Source organism: Cydia splendana, chromosome 1 (genome assembly GCF_910591565.1).
Source record: "Cydia splendana chromosome 1, ilCydSple1.2, whole genome shotgun sequence".
Taxonomy (NCBI): Eukaryota; Metazoa; Arthropoda; class Insecta; order Lepidoptera; family Tortricidae; genus Cydia; species Cydia splendana.
Window position 1 is genome coordinate 27164561 of NC_085960.1, and position 22692 is coordinate 27187252.

Here is a 22692-nt window from a genome sequence, read left to right on the forward strand (position 1 = left end):
TATTTTTTGATTTATTTATAATCATGTACGTAAATGAAACTATAAAACTTATTGTTCACTGGTCTTCCATATAAAACTAATTAATTTTATATCATGTTAAGTTGATTGTATTTTATTCGTTAATATTTTACATTTTATTAAACGATTTATACACCCCCTTGAATTAGTTTTATTTTTAGTACCTATAATAAAATTACAGATGTATTGCATAATTGTTTACCATCGTATGTATTTTCTCGGAAACGTTCGTATTTGCCATGCTACTTCAGCCAACCTCAGTACTTTTTGTAGACTGACTGAAATAGCAATACACCTTCGTACGTTTCCGTTAAAATACGATGGAAATATGTATGCACTATCTGTACCTAATATCAATTATTAACCTATTCAAGTAATCACGATTAGGTAGAATACGAACCTCAGCCTACGCCAAGCATAGGTATAATAAGAATTTATATATAACGTCATTCAACCAGAGTGAATAGGGATGGCTGGGGTGAATAGGGACAAAACAAAATGTGATTTACCCGTCAATTTCTTAAAAAAAGGTGTGTGTATTTAATCGCCGGCAACTTAGCTTGGTCTAACTATAATAATATTTTTAACTAAAATAAGTATCATCATTAGGCATACAAGTTTTCATCGCACAGTAAGATTATAGTGAGCAATTGCAGGGCAAATAAGTTGAAATTACTGAATAAAGATGAGTATGATTTTCATTTTTATATTAACATCGACTCCATTCCTCTAATCTTACCTATATCTCTTTCACGCTCTCACTTATGGGTGCGGTCACCGTGATCTTGTTGCGTGCGGTACGGTAGTGTGGTTTGGCTTTAAAATTCCGGGTTTGTGATGTCTGTGAAATATTAATTCCGTTCCGTTCATTTCATTCTTTTTAAAATCAATATGGCGTCGTTGAATGTATTTGACAAATAAAACGTGTTGTGTTTGAAGTTGTAAAGTGTTTAATTTATTTAGTGTTATTATCAGAAAACATACATACATTTTGTATTTAAATCAAACACCTCAAAATGGGTTCCAAAAAACATAAGAAGGAATCGAAAAAGAAGAAGCACAGGAGTCGGTCGCGGTCTCCTTTGGAAGGCGAAGAACGTGAACGGAAAAGGCACAGAAAACACAAGGATCGCAAAAAGGACCGGTCCCCAGACGGTTAGTTTCACCTCCACTATTTTAATTGATTACGTCTTACGCCGTTGATCATTTCTGTTTTGGGAACATTTGTGATTGTGCAACCGTGTGCAACAAATTATTATATGGTCTTTTGGCCTTGTAGTAACTGTAGTAAGTGTAGAGTCCCAGTTTAGAGATGATAATCGGCTAGACGGCTTTTCCGTTTGACTTTATAATGGCATTGTCTGCTCGTTATTTCAGACTCGGTGGCATTCGCGTCGGGCCCCTGCGCCCCGAGTGCCGGTGCCGGCAGGTGGGTACTGTAATATAGTTGCCTCTTCTCCAATGTTATTGAACCAGTAGTTCCTTCTCTTCAAAACCACATAGGTACATAGTTCATACTAACACTTTAAACTCTCGCGTTTTGTACACATATTTAATTTCACAAACGGGTCTACCGCGCGAGCTGGTGCAACTCAGCTGAAGCGTCGGAATTTAAGGTAAAAAAAATGAAATTATATTGCGGTAGACCTGTCTGTGTAATTAAATATAGTTCATACTATTTATTCATTCATTCTATTGAACACTAAGTTAAATAAAACAAACACAATGAAAAAGCAGCAGAGATTGGACTGAACAAAACCAGCCGGACAACACACCAACAAATAAATAATAACAGTAAATATTATGTGACAATCTTAGATGATAAGATAAAGATAGTTTATTATTCAACTAGGCATATTACAATGCACTTATGATGACAGGCCCACAGAAAGCTCCATAAGTCATGGTACTAGATGACAATACATAAATACTTAAATACATTTAACAGATCCATACAGTTTTGGAATTTTTTTTGTGTTAAACACATAAATAAATCCCTTTAATGGGATTGATACTCAGGGTCTCCAGCTTTATACTTACTAGGCCAGGGGTCACCAAATGGCAGACCGCGGTCTGCATCCGGACCACTGACTTATTTTATTTTTTTGTTTATTTAATAAACAAGGAGAAACGGACCGCAATGGTAATTTTATTATAAGAGCTGGACCCCTGAAGAAAGTAATAGGTGACCCCTGGACTAGGCTAAATACAACCAGTAGCAGAACAACAAAAACCATCCAATGCATTTTGTTCCTTTTGTATAAGTTTACTTTACAGAGGATGATAGGCCAGATAAAAACCATTTCAAATTCTTATTGTATAAAGGTAAAGGTATAAAGTAATACATTAGTTTGCATTATACATATTAGATAAGTTTGAAACTTCACTTAGTAAATATATTTCATAAAATACAGGGGCACTACCACTATCATTGAAAAGTGGAAAAATCTTACAACATTTTTACAAAATAGTTACAGTTACAATTAAAGTAGGAAGACTTAATTGTTGATAATGTATATTTATTGTTGAATTTCTTTTTATACCACATTGGTGGCAAACACGCATACGGCCCGCCTGATGGTAAGCAGTCACCGTAGCCTATGGACGCCTGCATCTCCAGAAGTGTTAAGCATGTTGCCGACCTTCTAAAAACCTGTACACTCCTTTTTTAAAGAACCCCATACTGTAGACCCTCGGGAAAACCTCGGATGGGAGCTCATCATGATACATAAATTCCAGAAATTTAACATACCTAGCAAAAAACCATAGAATCCAGTTTATATATAGGTATATTATATCATGCTGTTTATTAACAGCTTAATAATAGTTTATTAACAGAGAAAATCACACAGATTAAAACTCTTTGCTTTTCCCTGTTAAAAGATCTAATTGTACTTATTATATTGTTAATAACAAAACTTGTGAGACACAGACATATAATATATATACAGGGTGAAATTTAATTCACTGGCCAAATTGAAACACCCGAAAGAACTCGAAAAAATATTAAACACGTGTTTTTTCTTTTAATACCGCTCAGTACATTTTTTTCGAAATAACTCATCATCAAGTTGTCCTAAAAACCTCGTACGTTATGGTGAACCGACAACTACCCACTACACCCGCTTCTCTCTTATCAGTTAAGGTCATTGACACCCCGCCCCTCCCGCTGTTTGCAATCGCGTCACCAATTATGAACCCTATTGCAGCGAGATAAGACGCTTACCTAAGTACATAAGTTGCTAATTTTTCCTTCATACTTTAACGGGCTTAGAGCCATCAAAATGCAAAGGCAACCCATTTTTAATCTAAAATATTATTTCTGACTAATGATTATTAACAAAACGTCCGTGGCTTAAAAACAATGAGTAAAAACTAGGTCAGGAATCTTTGCATTCAGGCGTATTTAAAAAATTTAATCATCTTATGTACTTACATTTGATTAAAAGTCGACGCAATTAACGAAAGTCCCACGAGATGGTACTCTTGGATTCAATCCTTGTCTGCGAAGGCGTGGAACTGATTCCATTTCGTATAATCTTTGTGCACCACGTAAACACTCACCACTTAATAAATAACACCGTACCATTTCCTAATATTCCCGGTTCGAAAACATTTTTTTAAACCTTAGTACGCGCGCGATTATTATTTTAAGGTTGGCGAGTGACGAGTGACTAATCATTTATGCTAACCGTTATGTTTACCGCTAGCGCGGAATGGTTTAGACTACCCTCGAAATTGATAAACCTGCCTACCATCGCCAACACTAACTAGGTGGACCCTATTGCAACGATTATAAGGTTTAGTGAAGGTCAGATAAGGGTTTTGCTGATGTTGTTGTTAAAACCTACTATTAGGTTTGTTTACATTTGTGGTAATAGGGTGACCACGACTCGTGGAAAGTATTTAAAAATTGAAAAATGAAAATTAAAAAAAAATGTACTCTTTTTTTTCGCTAAATAGATTCCTTAAGTGTAACCTAGTGCCTGGAATGAATATGGCCAGTGATTTAAATTTCACCCTGTATATTAAAAACCGCCGGTTCGTCAACGCAAGCTCCTACTGACACTCCTCGGTACGGAGTGAAATATGTCGAGTGTTTTTCGACTTAAAATACGTGAGTGACCTGCGGGCTCAGCACGGTTCCATTTTTATCGACTATCACTATGCGCGTCCCTTTCGCACTTACATACTTGTTAGAACGTGACAGGCATGGTGACAAGGGATAAAAACGCGACCGTGCTAAGCCGCCTGGTCTTAATAGGTATATTAATATTTTATGAAAATAATCATAACAAAAAAGATTGACTTCATGAAATAGTCTGACATGCAGTAATTATTTGGTCTTCAACTCTTCATGAGCAGTTTCACTTAACCAATTAGTGATTTCCAGGAGTAAATTCGCAAGTTACCAAAATAATATTTGTAATACCCAAAATCACTGTTGGTGTACCTATAATATTTGAAAATTCCCTCAATTTCAACGGGATCCCATCATCAAACCCTGACTTGATGACAATGGGACCAACTAAAAAGATTGCCCTTTCAAACAAAAAAAACCGGACAAGTGCGAGTCGGACTCGCCCACCGAGGGTTCCGTACTTTTTAGTATTTGTTGTTATAGCGGCAACAGAAATACATCATCTGGGAAAATGTCAACTGTCTAGCTATCACGGTTCGTAAGATACAGCCTGGTGACAGACGGACGGACAGCGGAGTCTTGGTAATAGGGTCCCGTTTTACCCTTTGGGTATGGAACCTTAAAAACTGAATACCCCTTTTGTGACCGAATGACAGTATAGGGTAATTCGCCAGTAACTAAATAACTGTTACCAAATGGTTTATTAATGCTATTAAATTATCTTACCAAATCATCAGATCATCACTTAAAAGTCCTTCCTATTAGCTGAGCTGATGAAACAACTCCAAATTTGCATGAAATTACTGTACTTTGCATTTTAGAAAAATATTTTTCACCACACCCTCTTGGAAAGGCACTACATTTTTGGAACTCACCGCGAGAGCTCGAATTTATGCCTACGAATCTCGTCCCGCCAGCGGTACAAAAGCTAGTTGGTTGCCACACGCGCTCATGCACGCACGTCACCGCGCGCTATGCCAAAGAAATGTCTTCGTCGCGAACAAAAAGCACAGCTTGTAGTGTGGATGAATGCAGAAACAACAAAACAAATAAAAAATATCGGTTTTTCCTCTTTCGACAGATGAGGAAAAATAAGTAGACATTCTCAATATATGTATATGTATAATATAGGTGTATGTATATGTATATATTCTTAACATCTACTGTTATTATTTTTACGATAGTTACAAGCTACGTAGGACCGTAGGTACTATTAAATAGTTTAAAGATGTACATAGTAATGTATTTACGGCACATAGTTATATATCTACCTAAGGGTGGTATTCCACCTGACCAATTTCTTTGTCCAATGTCAATGCGTTTCACTCTCTCATTAAAGCAAAATGTGAGATGCAATACACATTGGACAAAGAAATTGGATAGGTGGAATACCACCCTTATTAGATACCTAAGTATTTGAAAGAAGCGTCGGCAACCCTACCGTTATGTCGGCGCGCGCGGTGCGGGGAGCGTCGCGTTGAAGGTCACTCCAGTGCTTCGAGCAACACCGGCTTCCGACACGTCGGAAGGGAGGGGCCCAAGCGATATCTCACCGTACAAATCTTTCTGCCATTTTTCGCGGGGGGAAAGGTGCACACAGTCGCACTTCTCACACACTTACATACAAAATCCAATCTGTAATGACGACACAAATACATAGAAAATGACACACGTTAAAGACAAATCTTGCAAACCTCGATCTCTTTTTGTGTACGGACGAGTCACAAGTGTCACAACACACACGCTAACACATTTTCGTCGAAGTATTTTATTGTATTCTGAGAGATGAAAAGTCGGATTTGTCGTTCGACCGATCCGCAATTTGTACTGGGCGAGCAAAATCGATAAATCCAACAATTACATGAGACTAAAATATAATAATTGTGTTTAAATGTAAGTAAACGTATGATATGTAAAAAAAATATTATATGTGAAAATGTAACACTTTCTTTTTGTAAATTTGATGTCCCCGACCTCTTTTTATAACAAAATTTTTATAGCAATTAGGCATTTTTCTGCTGCTGTGTTCACGCGCGCGTCTCGACTCAGTCTAGTTGAAAATCCGAGCGCAACTAGTTTTATTACCCGCGCTAGATCAGTTGATCTTGTACCTAGGCAGAGGGGAAATAGTGCGAATGCCGCCTCCCTTCCGTGTTGCTCGAAGCTCCAGTGTATTTTTGTGTAGGTATCAAAACGGTAGATATTTGCGTTTTCTTTGAAAGATAAGTATCTGTTCGTAAGAACTATTATAATCTGTGAACTTACCAAGATAGTAGACAGCAGTGATCAAAGCGTTCGTAAATCTAAGACTATCTAAGTAGCCATACTGCCGTGTCCTTGTTTTACCCCGTGTCACGGTTTTGGACTAATCTCCTACCTACCTCAGAAAATTTATAAAGTCCTATAATTTAAAGGGGAAATTTTTATCTTCATAGTTTGTACTTATGCCTCGTTTTGTTATAATGATCTCTAAAGTGGCTGCTCCTAAGAACTTTTAGGGTTACCTATGTACGTCACGTTTTACAATGAGAATAAACAAACTAATTTTAAATTTCACGATTATTTAAGTATGTAGCTATTTTTAGGGTTCCGTACCCAAAGGGTAAAAACGGGACCCTATTACTAAGACTCCGCTGTCCGTCTGTCCGTCCGTCTGTCTGTCACCAGGCTGTAACTCATGGACCGTCATAGCTAGACAGTTGCAATTTTCACAGATGATGTATTTCTGTTGCCGCTATAACAACAAATACTAAAAACAAAATAAAATAAATATTTAAGTGGGGCTCCCATACAACAAACGTGATTTTTTTGCCGTTTTTTGCGTAATGGTACGGAACCCTTCGTGCGCGAGTCCGGCTCGCACTTGGCCGTAGTATCAGCGTTCATGCTAATACACTTGTTCCGTCCGTACGTCACGCGCGAGTTGATCTATAAAAAAATATATGTATGTATGTTATATTATGCATTGTATATTAGACTTATATGCAACGAAAACAAATAATTTAAAAAAAATAATATACCCGACATCGATAGCTAAACATTAAATCATCACTACACCTTATTAAAACAAGGTCCCCCGCGCGCGTCTGTCTGTTTGTGTTCGCGATAAACTCAAAAACTACTGAACGGAAACTGAGTGGTCGTTCGAACTATAGTTCGTTATTTTTAGCATTAGAAAAAGACTACGCGATCTGACGTGTGTTTTAATTGAAAAACACTTTTAAAAAACAATAACTATTACTTATGAAAGCAAAAGAATGTAAATAATAGTATATGATTCATAATTGTTACATATTTGCCGTGCTTATTTTTACAAAAGTGTTTTTCAATAAAAAGATACATCAAGATAGTTTACCTTTTTTCTAATGCTATAAAAAACAAACTATAGGGTTACCAGCCGGACGCCCATTGTAAACCAAAATGCAAACGTATTCGAGCGGCCTCAGTGCACTCAAATCTCTTGAAATCTCGAGGCTACGCTGTATGCCCCGACCGTACACGTATACTTCAAAATGTAGGTAATTTGCCCTAATACTGTGTTTATTTGTTGCAGTTGAGGAGGTGCCAGTGGATTCTCATTTAACGGACCGGTACGAACCAGGCTTCGAGTCGTCGCCCAGCAGCAACGGAGAGCGCGAGCGTGAGCGAGAGCGCAGCTTGCGGAGGGAGCGCGTGCGCGATGATCCAGTCAGGTATGCTGTAGTTTTGACACCTTGCAGGCCTATTATGGATAGCTTTATCTACGTGACAAAATATTCGTCACTTCTTAACAGAGCGTGATCCATGACGGATATCGTTTTATCACGATGTCACGTAGACAAGAACGACCATTATATCATACTTGGGATGAGATACCCGACACCTTTTACTACCTTTTTAGGGCCTATCGATAATCTAATGAAATGCGAGGGATACAGAGTAGATGTGTTCTTGCTCGTGTCATGGGACGCTCGCAGAGGCAGCACCCGCCGGCGTAAAGACTATTTAGAGTTTATAATATTTGGTGAAATTGATGGACTAAATGGCTTTTAGATAAACTGAACGCCTCCCTAAGTAATGAAATTTACTAACATGTTCTTTCTTTTTATCTTGCTGGATCCACAGCAGTCGAGCAATCTCCCTGAGTCCATCTTAGCGTCACCATCCATACACATTTACATATTTTGCGTGGATAAATTACGAGGTTCCTTAAGGCAATTATAAAGGCCAAACGCTTTATTCGCGACAGCATCGGGCAATAGCCGCGGCCGTGCGTTAGCGATTATTAATATTCTCCTTTTTTGCAGCGCGCGCGAAGTCAGTTACCCGCGAGACAGCCACTCACGCGAATCGTCACCTCGCGCAGGTGGGAGTGCGGTGGAGGGCGCCGGCGCTGGGGAGAGCCTTTCCATCGAGGACACGAACAGATTGCGAGCCAAGCTCGGGTTAAAGCCTCTAGAGGTTCAGGAGAAGCCAGATGGTAAGTAGTAGCAACGCATAAGATATTTTTTTGTAAGTTGTAGTTTATTATTAAATCGCAAGTACTTATAGAAAAGAGCACCAGTGCTGGCAACAGTCTTTCCATTGAAAAATAGACCGAGAGCCAAGCCTGACTCAAGCTCCTTTTGGTAAATAAAACGCTTTTGGTAAATAATTTTATTTCCTGTGTTGTAACTTTTTTTCGGCATTTAAAGCAGGCCATTATTTTTCTGTGCATATTTTTGACCACTTGTCATAGAAAAGGAAACTCTTATACCTGCAAATGTTCAGAAAATTCGCGTTTGTACGGTACAAACGGTAGACAATTTCGTGGAATGCTCCAGCAGATCTTTTTAGAAAATTCTTAGTGCCCGAATGCCGCTTTATTAATAGATCTATTGAAATGCTCCACTTCCACAGATGACGGCAAGTTCAAAGATGATTTGGGGGAGTTTTACCACAAGCCGGCCGCGAACCTCGCGCAGCAGCGACGCACCGAGAAAATACGCGAGCGGCTGGAGTTGCGCAAAGAAAAAAGACAAATGGAAATGAAGTAAGTGCAGTCAAGCTTCACTTGTTTCGAAGGATCAAGGATTACCATCAGAATAATTATTGACTGATTTTTGCTGTTTATATTTTTGCTACAACTGAAAGGTGAAAACATGCTTTCCTTGAAGATATCAATATATACATACAATATTGATGATATTTCAGATTGCAAACAACTCTGCTGGCAGAAGGCTCCGACGAAGAAGATGCGTCGGCCTGGGTGAACAAGTCTCGCGACATTGCGAAACAGAAACAGGAGGCTGCTAAGAGGGTAATTTTTTTTGCTCAAATGTAGTATCTTCTGTGCTGGCTGTATAGTTAGATTTTTTAAAGATCTCTGAATAGTAGAGCTCTTTATTTATTAATGCCTACATTTCAAAAAATCGGTATACCAGGGTTTCTTAAACTATTACTAATAATAGCCTTACATACACTTATTAAATCTGCCACACGACTGCAAACCTCATCCTCAAGAACTATAAAGTGTATCGTAATCTAACGGTCTCTGAACGAGCCCTCCAATCAGATTCCAAACTACTGGAAACCATATTCACTTATATCTAAAGATTTTTTTTAAATCATTATTTTGTTGTCATCAGGCGGCCATGTTAGATGAGATGGACGCAGTGTTCGGTGTGTCAGCCTTGGTCGAAGAGGAGGAGCGTGCCGACCGTTCCCTAGCCTACAGTGCCTCCGCGCTGACGGGCTTGCGGGTTGCACACGACCTCAACTCTGTAAGTACACATTTCGGATCCACCGGTTATGGAAACAGGGCTCCTTAAGGCGATAAATAGTTTTACTTTGCATAGGCAGTATCCTAGATAATTTGAAGACTGAATAATTCATTTTAACCTTTGAAAGAGGTGCTTCTCAATTTGTCGGGATATTTTACTATGCATTTTCCCTGATAACTTAAAGACTCCTGCCTGGGCCAATTATAAAAATCCTGTATTGGTTTAAAATGTATACTTGATGCTTGCTTGAAAAATGACGGTAAAGTGAGTGAGTGACCGCTGGTGAAGATTATAAAATGGTGGCACGTTTTGTGAAGTCAGTTCTTTATATAATATATATAAGGTTTTGTCAGTAGAATGAGGTGTAAATTTAACTTATATTTATTCATCAGTTGGCAGACGAACGCGACACGGTGCTGACGCTGGCCGACAAGGACGTGCTGGCCGAGGACGCGGAGGACGTGCTCGTCAACGTGAACATCGTGGACGACGAGCGCTACAAGAAGGTACGACACGATTACATAACACGCACACTGCCTCTGCGGGCAGGACAGTGGGCGACAGATTGTTGCCAGAAATATTGCCGCAACTGTGCTACAGCACAGTGGTACTTAACTGGTAGTTCCTAGAAACATCTGAAGCGGTTTCTTTCATTCATTTATTCAATATTGTATTAACTTTAAAACAGTTTAAGAACCAGTTGCTTCAACGAGCAAACTTGTTCTGCCTCAACGAGCAAACTTGTTCAGCGTCAAGGTATTTAATATCCCTGCTCACTGCCCTGCCCTCAACAGCAAACGGTAAATAAGACTTAAATGTTGAGTTTCGTATCAGATTAATGAACAAAAATCTTTATATTTTATTCGTACGCAAACATGTATATTTCAACGTGATTTATTTCCGTTGTCAGAACATCGAGTCACGCAAGAAGGCCAAGACCGGCTACCAGGCGTACGACGACGAGGCGGACCTGGAAGCCGCCGCCCTGGGCTATCAGAAACCCGTGCTCTCCAAATACGACGAGGAATTAGATAAGGTAACCAAGAAGATGATGATGAATTCCCATTTGTCCCCGCCGGGCACAGAGATAAGCGCTTCATATTTGCTTTTGACGACAATACACCTAACATTGTAACTTTTATTTGACCGTTGGTGGATCTTGTTTTTGAAATAAGGGTTATCAGTCGAGACAGTTAAGTGTGGATTATTATTTAATAGGAAGCGGCGGAGAAACGTCGCGGCTTCGTTCTCGGCGACCACGCGGGCATCGAGGCGCAGCGCTTCCGAGACATGATGGTGAGTGCCCACTGCTTCTAATATAAAGGTTCAGTTTCATTAGTCGATATACGAGGTTGTGGAGATTTCCATAAATAAAGCATGCCACAGGGCCCGCATTCGGGAAACTGTTTTCATAACTGCCCTCTATTGCATAACCTGGCATAAATCATTGCGAATTTTGCTGTGGTCGATATTTAAAATTGGCTTGTTTACTTTGATTTGAAGTAACGCCTAATAATTATTCTAGCGGCAAGAACGGATGCGTGGCGGGCCAGACAAGAGGCTGGAGACGCTGAAACTGCCCGAACTCAAGCTCGCGTCCGACTACCTCAGCGAAGCAGAGTTAAACGCCAAATTCAAGAAGACCAAGCGCAGGGTAAGTGCTTTTTGGTAAAGTGGCTGTCTTAATTTTAGAAATACGCGATATTAGTGCAGGTACTCGGCAATAGAAACACGAGTGATAAAAACACTGTAAGGTGGGCGCCTTTTTGCTTAATACACACCTTTCGTATCTCAGGTTTGATAATTTTGTGGATTGGATTGCATCTTTTTCCCTAAACGATCGAATATACCTATTACCAGATGTGAGTGAGAGGGATAACAATAAAGAGCAGAGTATTATTAATACTTTGGTGTTACTAAACTGGGATTTAGTTCTTATAAAAGACCTTGAAACACGCATTTAAGGTTCATTAAATTAAGTATGTAACTACTTGTGTGTGTTTTGGCAGGGTAAGATACGCAAGAAGGCGAAGGAGGAGCCCATAGATGTCGATGATTATGACGCTGCCGCTGCACCTCTTGAAACCGACGACACAGGTAGACTCGCAACTTCTTTGTTTTACTTCATGACTTTCATGAGATATAAAATTTACTTTTCTCAAAAATGGACGGCAAAGTCGACTTTGCCGTTTAAAAAATAGGTTGCGAAGCGCGTAGTTTATGGTCAGTCAAAAATTAAAAAGTTAAAAACATTGCAGTCTCGATTTTGGGACTGCAATGTTGCATACAAATTCCATTATTTGTCGAGTTCCAAACTTTTTAAAAGTTGAAATGGCCATATCAAATGAAGGCACAGGCCCATTAAACAGCCAAACAGATGATTAGTACCGCGACTATTTAGCTGTCTCAAATAGGTTGGCGTATTTTCGGCAGAAAAATACACTTCTATTTTTTTATTAAAAAAATAAAAAGGCGTCAAAGCTAATTTTTTCAATTGTTTCTACTTTTTTCTGTGAAAATATATACGTAAGAAAGTTGCTTTTGTAAAATATTTCTATGATATTTATATTTCTTGCACCATTTTTGAGAAAAGCACTATATATGACTCGGCTGGAAGGCTACTTGCTGGCTTCGGATTCAATTAAACGGACTCCCAAGGTCGTCCGTTTAAAACGAATCCTCAGCCTGCAAGTAGCTACTTCCGAGCCTCGACAATAATGTACTATTAACTAGACCTACATTTTGAAAGATTCAATACTTAAGGCGCGGTGTGTAGTAAAATGCGCTTTTTTGTCACCATATTTGCAGACTTTTACAAGGATTTCATGCATTCTTTTCTAGTATGTATAACTTCAGTCCTTGAACTACGTTATTGCTTGTCAGAAACACGACGGCTCATAATTTTCTCGATAGAATCTTAAGCTGAAAACATGCCTAACACTGTCTTTATTTCCTTATGTTAGAAGTACTACGACGAAAATGTATATGAAACTTACTTCAGTCGATAGCTTTTAAGTAAATCTTCATTATTGCTTGTCCTTTAATCGAAACGTTAATGTTTTCATTCATCATTTGATGAATTCATCATTTTGCTTACTAAATTACACCCTACGCGGCAATACCTTGCGCCCATTCCTCACGCCAGTACGCCCGTGACCACTGTCGGCGTCGGACCTATGCTAGTTTAGCGGACGTTTCATAAAATTGGTAATCACAGTATAAATATGCAAATATGTTATACACACAATGTTTTTCAACATGCTTACGAAGAAAAGCAAAATAATTCTTAAATACGGTGACATTTCAGACATTCGTCCGTCATATTGTCATTTTATATCAAGTTGGGCAGCAAAGGCACACACCCATCTAACCAATCCGGAATTCAGTCACGATTGATAAATTGTGTAAACATATTTTAAAAGGCTATAAAATTAATCAAATTGAATAATTTTTAAACATAGATATACAAGATTCAAATATTTTAGACTGGTCATATTTTTCATAATATCGATTTCGACTGGCTAATCGTATTACTTTTTGGCAACCGGGTTTTTTAACCTAATTAGACCCCGCTGAATCAGAATTTGCCGGTTGCTTGATCGAATTCTTGACCGGAAGTGAGATATTTGATATTAAAGGACCCTTTTTTTAGTTTTTCGTAAATAACTCTTAAACGGTGGCGCATAGCAAAACATATTCTATTACATAAGTAATCTGCATAAAATTGCCTACAAGAAAGATTTAGTACAATTTTTTGCTAGGATCAATATTCAAAGAGATATTAACGCGGGAAATTCAATTATAATCACTTCTAAGGTCCCTATTTTTAGTTTTTCGTAAATAACTCGTAAACGGTGGCCAATATCAAAAAATGTTGTAAAACGTTAGTACTTTACACAAAATTTTGTACAAAAAAGATTTAGTATACTTTTCGCAGGGATCAATATTTAAAAAGATAATAAAGAAGGAAAGTTAATTATAATAAATTCTAAGGTTCCTTGTTTGTATTTTTTCGTTAATAATTTGAAAAGTATGACTCATTACAAAAAAAATCTTATACATAAATAACAACTTACCCGCTGCTTTGTCTTTTTAGGATTCCGTACCCAAAGGGTAAAACGGGACCCTATTACTAAGACTTCGCTGTCCGTCCGTCCGTCCGTCTGTCACCAGGCTGTATCTCACGAACCGTGATAGCTAGACAGTTGAAATTTTCACAGATGATGTATTTCTGTTGCCGCTATAACAACAAATACTAAAAACAGAATAAAATAAAGATTTAAGTGGGGCTCCCATACAGCAAACGTGATTTTTGACCAAAGTTAAGCAACGTCGGGCGTGGTCAGTACTTGGATGGGTGACCGTTTTCTTTTTGCAGTTTTATCGGTTTTTTTTTTGCATTATGGTACGGAACCCTTCGTGCGCGAGTCCGACTCGCACTTGCCCGGTTTTTTTTAATATTGATCCTAGCGAAAAGTGTCCTACATGTTTCTTGTAGGAAATTTTATGTTTATTATTTACGAAAAAATAAAAACAAGGAACCTTAGAATTTAATATAATTAACTTTCTCTCTTTATTATCTTTTTAAATATTGATCACTGCTAAAAGTGAACTGAATCTTTTTTGTACAAAATTTTGTGTAGATTATTAACGTTTAACAAGATTTTTTAATATTGGCCACCATTTACGAGTTATTTACGAAAAACTAAAAAAAGGGACCTTCACCCCCCCCCCCCCCCCCCCCATTTTCAAAATTATACGAATTATTTCCGCAGATTTTTTTTATTTTCTTGAGCTATTAACAAACTCGAATGTCGAAGTAGAAGTGTTTTTTGTCATTACAATCTTTAAATGCTTGACTTTTACTCGTCAATTCAAAATTAGAAAAATAGTAAGTATTACAGTTAGAGTTATAAATTGTTATAATTCTTTCTTGTGAAGATAGCTAATTTTATGCACTTATTGGAGCTATGCATAACTCAATAGTCCCACAAATTATCTTAGCTTTGCTAGTATTCTTCCTTATTTTCACTACCTACTTGCCCGAAATTGACTGCTAGTGTTAGACCAAGTCTGCAACGATTTTGATAGCATAGGCAGTGCAAGTGTTATTCATAATTTCATAGAAGATTGACGTTTAAAATAACACTTGCACTGCGTGTGCAATCAAAATCGTTGCAGATTTTTCTTGGTCTAGCTCTATTACATTTTTAATGTCTATTAGTATAAGTACTATTTTTTGTCTCATAATAATTTGGTATCATTTGGTTAGATTCTCAGTTTGTCGCGGTATACACTTATATTGTATATAATTAATAATTATTTACACTCACCGTCTTACCTACCATTTTTAATTTCATTCAGTACTCATCAAAATTCGAATTTGCTAATAAATCTTATTCAATATTAATTGCCGGAAAAAATCCCGGAACTGACAATTCAGAATACCGATGTCGTCAGAATAAGGACGTAGACGTGCTGCGCGGGAATGGTGCGGTGCGCCGCGCGGGGCGCCCGCCTGCCCGTTCTACCACGCGTCTGCTTCACCCCCTTGAAAACGTAAAACTCGAGTATAAGAGCGCCTTAAGTACTTTTAACCCCTTATGAGTCAGATGTTATGCATAACTGAAACCTGTCATTTTGGAATAAAGTTCAAAATCAGGTGGGAAATATATTCCCTCTGCCTTATATTATAAAGGCTTAGTGATGTGCCGTTACCGGTAAAATACCCAAGGCGGTAAAATACCCAGTAATGTTACCGGTAATATTACCCAGAATCAGTAATTTACGGTAATATTCAAATTAAGTAAATGTCAACATAAGTTGTTTTACATTAAATCATTACTTGTCAACAAATGCATCATACGAAGTGCAAAAAATCAACATAGGTTTACTTTTCTAGTAAATTCCCAAAACTACTGGTAATTTTCCCAATGTTACTCGGTATTTTACCAATATTACTAGGAAGTATTCCCCTTGTCTGGGCAAGTGGGCATAGTCAAAACCAGTTCCAGTCAAAACCACTCAATGAATAATACTAGAATTTTAGTAAAACTAAAATGTAAAAATCACATTGATTTAATAATAATCATCACATTTTTATGAGTAGGCAAGGTGTAGTTCAATGACATTGTTTTTATACGTTATTTATTCATTAATTTTTTATAGCTTAATTGATATAATTATATTCTTATTTTGAGCGTGTATATTTGTTCCTTTTTTAATTTTTATTTAATATATTTTATTTATTTTATTTATTTTAATTATTGTATTTATTTTAATTATTGTATTTATTTTAATTATTGTATTTATTTTATTTATTTAGTGACATAATTAAGCCATTTCTACATGTTTTAAATTAAATTAATTCATTTATAACGTAAGCGTTCAAGTACGAGTATATTACCCGCTTTTGGGAATATTACCGGGAAGAATGGTAATTTACGGGTAATATTCCCAAATGGTAAAATACCGGTAATGGTATTTTACTCTCGGCACATCACTATAAAGGCTTAATATTTGAAAGCATTCTAAATGCTGTCATTCAACTTCTGCTATTTTTTATTATACACAAGTAGGGTAATTCGCCAGTAACTGGCCACCTGTTAGTAACTGGCCACCCTAAACTAAAAATGAATTCTATTCTACTATAAACAGAATTTATTTTAGTATAAGGTGGCTAGTTATTGAAACCTTATACTAAAATGAATTTCTGTTTATAGGTGAATAGAATTCATTTTTAGTTTAGGGTGGCCAGTTATTGGCGGTGGCCAGTTACTGACGAATTACCCTATGTAATACTAAAGCGTTGTTGGTGATCTGTAAAGTTATTTTATTTTAACCGCATAGATTACCTGGAATCCTTGTATTTTTACAAATGTAATTTATCCTTGCAGATGTAAAGGTGGAGCAGCTGAAGACATCTCTGGTGATCGACGAGGAGGAGGTGGAAGTGGACTCCGAGTTGCAAACGGCGTTGGCCCGAGCGCGCCGCCTGCGGCAGGCTGAGCACACGCCCATCGTGCCCAAGGTCAGTTACAGCACAGATATACACCGCATTAGTTGTCCGTAAGAGAAGTACATGGTCCAAGGAAGAGGTGAAAGTGGACTCCGAGTTGCAAACGGCGTTGGCCCGAGCGCGCCGCCTGCGGCAGGCCGAGCACACGCCCAAGGTACACGAGATATACATCTACACGTACGTTTCTGGCGTGAAAAATTAGTCAATCGATACTTACTTTACCACAGTTGGTACAAAATTATTTATCCTGCTCAATGGACGAGAGTTCTCTATTATTCTCTTTTTCCGCATGTGTTGTACAATTTTATGTATATCGTGTTTGTTCCAAGGTGGAGGAAATACTGGAAAAAGTGAAAGAAGAGCCCGAAGGCGAGGAGCCGACCGACGGGGTGATGGTTCTGGACGCCTGCGCCGAGTTCTGCCGCACGCTCGGCGACATCCCCACTTACGGCCAGGCCGGCAACCGCGACCACACGCAGGAGATTATGGTAAAAATTATTAGCGAAATACGTTGCCATTTATAGATGAATTTGTAGTAGTTTTTTTAACAAAAGAAACAGCGTATCTCGATTCGTCCTCTGTCACGACTTTTGCCATTGTCGGTAAACAAGAAACAATGGGCTAGGTATATCATTTTAGTTGTCATTTCCGAAACTCGTAGAGTCGTTAGTCATGATCTATATTCGACACACAGGACTTCGAGCTCCCGGAGGCGGAGCCGGAGCCGCCGGGGTCGGACGGGGCGGGCGCGTGGAGCCGCGTGGACCTCGCGGAGGAGGCGCCGGCCGACCTGCTGGCGGGCGGCGCCGCGCTGGCCGCCGAGCCCGCGCTGGGCCACGGCGTGGCGGGCGCGCTGCAGCTCGCGCTCAGCAAGGGCTACCTCGAGCGCGCCGGCCCGCAGCCCGCGCCGCGCGCCGCGCTCACCCACCTGCTGCAGGCCCGACACTACACCATTGAGGACAAGACGCAAGGGTAACTTTCATTCTCATAGAGGTTCATTTGGGTTATGTAAAAAAAAAACATCTGTTACCCCAGCGAACTGCCACGGTTCCCGCTAGCAAAATCATCTAAATAAATAAGTTGAGGGTTAAAAGTTGGCTCTGATATTCCACCTTCTACCCAGTGGTAGTAATTGAGTAAAAATTCCAGCTGTTAAGGAGGTAGCACTGACCTTGTAGTTTGAGCTACCGGAAGATAAATAGGAACCTTCAGAGGCCAATTTTTTTCTGTTGGAATAAATGTGGAGATCTCTAGCATAAATTACCTAAAACATTTAATTAGGTAACCGAGCGGGTCCTCGAAAGAGTTATTCACAAATAATTTGTGTGCAGCGACGACGATAAGCACGGGCGGCGCGAGCGCGGCGGCGGCGGCGGCGGGCCGCTCACCGAGTTCCGCGAGAAGTCGTCGTTCCGGCCGCGCATCAAGCTGGAGTACGCGGACGACGACGGCCGCCCGCTGGCGCCCAAGGAGGCCTTCCGCTACCTCTCGCACAAGTTCCACGGCAAGGGGCCCGGCAAGAACAAGCAGGAGAAGCGCATCAAGAAACAGCTGCAGGAGGGGGTCAGTACACAGCTTTTTAGGCCCTATTTGATCATTAAAAGTTTAAATAAATTAAATAAGGAATAGGCTAATTAAGGACGTGAAAACTTTTTGTTAAAAGGCGTACCTGAGCACTACATTCTGTAGAGGTCAGAGTCCTTCCACAAAATTCACTTGTCTGTGAATATTTGATATAATAAATTTTACATATAGTTTGCTAACCTTTCTGGGTAAGTATGTAAATATCCTTTATTGCACCATAAAGTTAAAAAAATACAAAAAGTTAAATATATAAATACATTTTCTTTTTTATTTAACAGCTGATGAAGAAGATGAGCTCAACCGACACGCCGCTAGGCACGCTACAGATGCTTCAGGATAAGCAGAAGGAGACGAAATCGGCCTATGTCGTGCTGTCGGGTGCAAAGCGCGATCCGCCACGCTAACTGTAATGTAGCAGACAATCAGGGCTCGGAAACCGTTATTTGCTCCATACAAAAATACCGGTATTATTACGTTTGTTTTCGTTCTTTGGTTTATTATTTCAATTTTAATGGGACAATCTGCAGACAATGTGCAGAGTTTCACGCAAGGATCGCGTCCGAAACGCCCACATTCGGGGTAGTCTTGGCGTCCGTGACATTGCAGACAAACTGCAAGAGTGTCGCCTTCGTTGGTATGGCCACGTCTCGCGCAGACCGGCAAGTTACGTGGGTAACAAATGCCTGGCCATGCCGCCTCCTCCCGGTACGGGAAGAAGAGGCCGGCCCAAGAAGCGATGGCTTGATGTCGTCAAGGAGGACATGCGTGCCAACGGACTCACTACCAGGGATGCCGAAGATCGGGCAAAGTGGTCACGAAGGAGTCGGAAGGCGGACCCCGGGTCCTCGCGCCCCGCGCGGGGGCACAGCCGGGATTGACGCCAGGATGATGATGAATCTAATAATACGAATTTGTTACCTAATTACATGATTCAGTCCTACGTACAGCAGAAAATAATTCAAAATATTGGGCTATTTCGGGGTTTTAAAAAAATACCGGTTCCGAGCCCTGGCAGACATCGGTGAAAGTGGATATTAACCCTTTAAACATAGGCATTTAGACTAGGGCCTATCCATACTAATAACATGTCAAAATGTTCTTAATGTTTCTGGCATATCCAAAATAGCTCAAAGAATGGCATGTTGCTTGTAAAAAATGTCAGATTAATTCTGCATTCTAAACAATTTGTTTAACCACTAGTGCAAAACCATTACTAAAATGACATGAAATTAATTTACTGGAAATAAATTTGTTTAGACTACTTGTGTTTACTTTTAATTTTAACCCATCCATACACAACTAAATATTACTATATTACCATTATTACATGATCTTAAACCGTTTTAAATTAAAAAGCGTTTTACCTAGTTTTGCGACTTTTGCGTAACACCTTAGTTTATAGCCGGAGAGCTAGCCACGGAAATAGGTATGTAATTTATAGATTATAGAGCAACGAAATCCCTCTAGTTAGTGTGCCATACTATAATTATTTATTAATTCGGGCGCCTGGCAGCTGTTCAGCGGTGGGTGCGGGAGTGGATGAGCAACAAAAGGGTTGTAAAATCAATTGAAGGTGTGCAATTTATAGAGCTCTGAGTTTGGTGTGATATAATAGCTAATTATGTATTTAATTCAAATATAACAATGCTAGGCGTTTTATTTGGGGGAAAAGTAGTGCCAGGTGATGAAAATAGTGAAAATACACAATCACTTGTGCACCTGCAGGAAGATCACGAGCAAATTGCACCTGACTCACAATCTATGCGTAAAGCAATTGTGAGTACTTCCTGCAGGCGCACAAGCGATTGTGTATTTTCATCACCTGGCACTACTTTTCCCCCTAATAAAACGCCTGGCATTGTTATATTTGAATCAAATACACAATTAGCTATTATATCACACCAAACACAGAGCTCTATAAATTGCACACCTTCAATTGATTTTACAACCACTTTGTTGCCCATCCACTCCCACACCCACCGCTAGACAGCTGCCAGGCGCCCGGATTAATAAATAATGATAGTATGGCATACTAACTAGAGGGATTTCGTTGCTCTATAAATTGCATACCTATTGCCGTGGCTAGCTCTTAGACCATTACTGTAGTTGGGATTTTTCAGTCAAAACTAGTAAAGTAATGAATAAAGTTAAACCTTTAATTGTTAATAATTTACTTACACCTTTTCAGGGGTTTATTAACAAAAATAAAAATATAAACAAAATAATTAAACTAATGAATAAAGTACTTTATTGTACGAAAAAATATTGGTTACAGCAGATAATATGTATAACTAGTTTTGGAAAAGTGCCTTGGTGAAAATTTGACACAAAAATTTAAAATGTAAGAGGAGGCAGGCCTATGTGAATGTGTCTACCTAAAATATGAAACACAAATAATCAGCAATAGAGGCTTAGAAATAAATGAAAAACAGTGTAAACTACATAATTAAAAAAAAAAAAAAAAAATTTAACTCATTAAGCCATATTCTACTGACAAATCTAATTTTATCAATGGAGTTATTAATCCAAGAAATGTCACAATAATGTTCTTTGACTTGTTCTTGAACACCAAGAGCAGTTCCTCAGTGTGGCAAGGATGCACCATGAAATATGGACGGAAGAAAATTGGGTGCTCCTGTTGAGTTACAACAGAGTAAAAGTCCTTTTCACTGATACTGAAACAAATTTGGAAAATCATTCTAATGTAAAAAAAAACTCCCTAACAACCAGAATGGGAAAACTGACCGGTGCCATTGTCAATAAAACTTGAGTAATGGCAAATGATAGTATAATCAAAGAATGTTTGAAAATGGTAATTGGTAAACAGGCAGGATGGTGCAAGAAGTTGTTACTTTTGGAAAAAAGTACTAGTGGAGGGTATGGTGAATAGGGTTGCCAACCGTACTATATTATATCGTATTGTACTATATTTTGGCTCTCTGTACTATATACTTTTGGAAAAATATATAGTACGCTAAAATACTATATTTCCGATTAAACGTATATTACACTCATGTTTAGTATTTTATCTGAATGTACTATATTTTTATTCCTTATTCTGGAAAATACTATATTCCACCAAAAAAAAGTTGGCAACCCTAATGGTGAATAACCCAGACAAATGAAATGGAAATTTTACCTGATAAAGGACATTTGTCTAATATTCTTCAAAGTCAGGAGGGTTCCTGTTGAGTTCCACACATTGAAACTGAATGATGGTACGCCATAACTATGATTGTAAAATATTACATATTCAGTTTTTAGAAGAGTAGAATCGCCTGTTCCTTCACAAACTTTAAAGCTCTCTTTCTTGAGGTATGTCTTACTTTTATCTTGTAGTTGCAACAGTTGCCATCCGTCGTTTATCTTTTGTGATGTCTTTAAAAACTGTTCAGCAGCATTGATAAAGTCTTCGTAAGATATAGCGCTCATGCTTTACAACTCATAATGAAAGTAATTACAATTAGCCCCCATTCTCACGGGAGCTTTTTCAACGCGCGTTAAAAAAGCGCTTGAATCTGTCTGCACTCTAAATTCGATTTAACGACCAAGGCTTAAAGTCGAAAATCCAACAACGTTTGATAAAAAGCGCCACCGCTGTCGTGTGAATACATACATGGTTATCCATTTGTGTCATTCAAACGCTTTTTTAACGCGCGTTGAAAAAGCTGCCGTGCGAACGGGGCCTTAGTTTCTAAAAACTACAGTTATATTTTTCAGACTGTCCTAGTACTATACATATATTATTATACTCTTTGGTCCTAGTGTCCTGTCGACGGTGACGTCGGTGACAGTGGGGCTACCGCGAATACCGAAAATCGTCAATTGCGGGCAATTCTGACAGATAAAACACGGTTTGCTACCGCGAAGACAGCCGTCATCGAGCGGCCCGTTCGAAAGACGATTATGGATCGAATAACGTTCCATAGACCTACCGCGAAACGCAATTTTCGGAGTTTTTGACAGCACGAAATTCGTAAAGAACTGTCAAAACACACGTTACCTCAAGAGCTAACGTTGTTCTTTCGTTTATCACAGTGCTGCCAGAAAACTCACCTTTCAGCTTTTTATCCCGTTTTTGTGGCAGTGAATCCGCGCATTGTTTTGCAAATATTTTGAATGTCCTCGGTTTTTGAGCACTGCAGCGGGATGAATAAATGGATATTTGGGGATTATGCTCGATCAACTCG

General features: G+C 38.8%; 2 protein-coding genes across 2 annotated transcripts; one reads left to right on the forward strand and one right to left on the reverse strand.

Annotated features, from left to right (window-relative positions):
- The first annotated feature begins 922 nt into the window (after positions 1 to 922).
- On the forward strand, positions 923 to 19005 carry LOC134792440 (U4/U6.U5 tri-snRNP-associated protein 1). Its single transcript, XM_063763732.1, has 16 exons — positions 923 to 1173; positions 7713 to 7851; positions 8446 to 8618; positions 9038 to 9170; positions 9332 to 9437; positions 9766 to 9900; positions 10293 to 10406; positions 10811 to 10936; positions 11119 to 11196; positions 11426 to 11554; positions 11910 to 11997; positions 16797 to 16930; positions 17248 to 17406; positions 17613 to 17890; positions 18250 to 18481; positions 18781 to 19005. Exons 1-16 carry the CDS (start codon positions 1035 to 1037, stop codon positions 18904 to 18906), a joined length of 2289 nt encoding a protein of 762 aa, XP_063619802.1. The 5' UTR covers positions 923 to 1034; the 3' UTR covers positions 18907 to 19005.
- Positions 19006 to 20950: 1945 nt separating this feature from the next.
- On the reverse strand, positions 20951 to 21986 carry LOC134802310 (ubiquitin-like-conjugating enzyme ATG10). Its single transcript, XM_063774936.1, has 2 exons — positions 21642 to 21986; positions 20951 to 21177 (listed from the first exon to the last, which is right to left on the reverse strand). The coding sequence occupies exons 1-2, from the start codon at positions 21932 to 21934 to the stop codon at positions 20970 to 20972; spliced, it is 501 nt and encodes a 166-aa protein (XP_063631006.1). The 5' UTR covers positions 21935 to 21986; the 3' UTR covers positions 20951 to 20969.
- Positions 21987 to 22692: the final 706 nt, after the last annotated feature.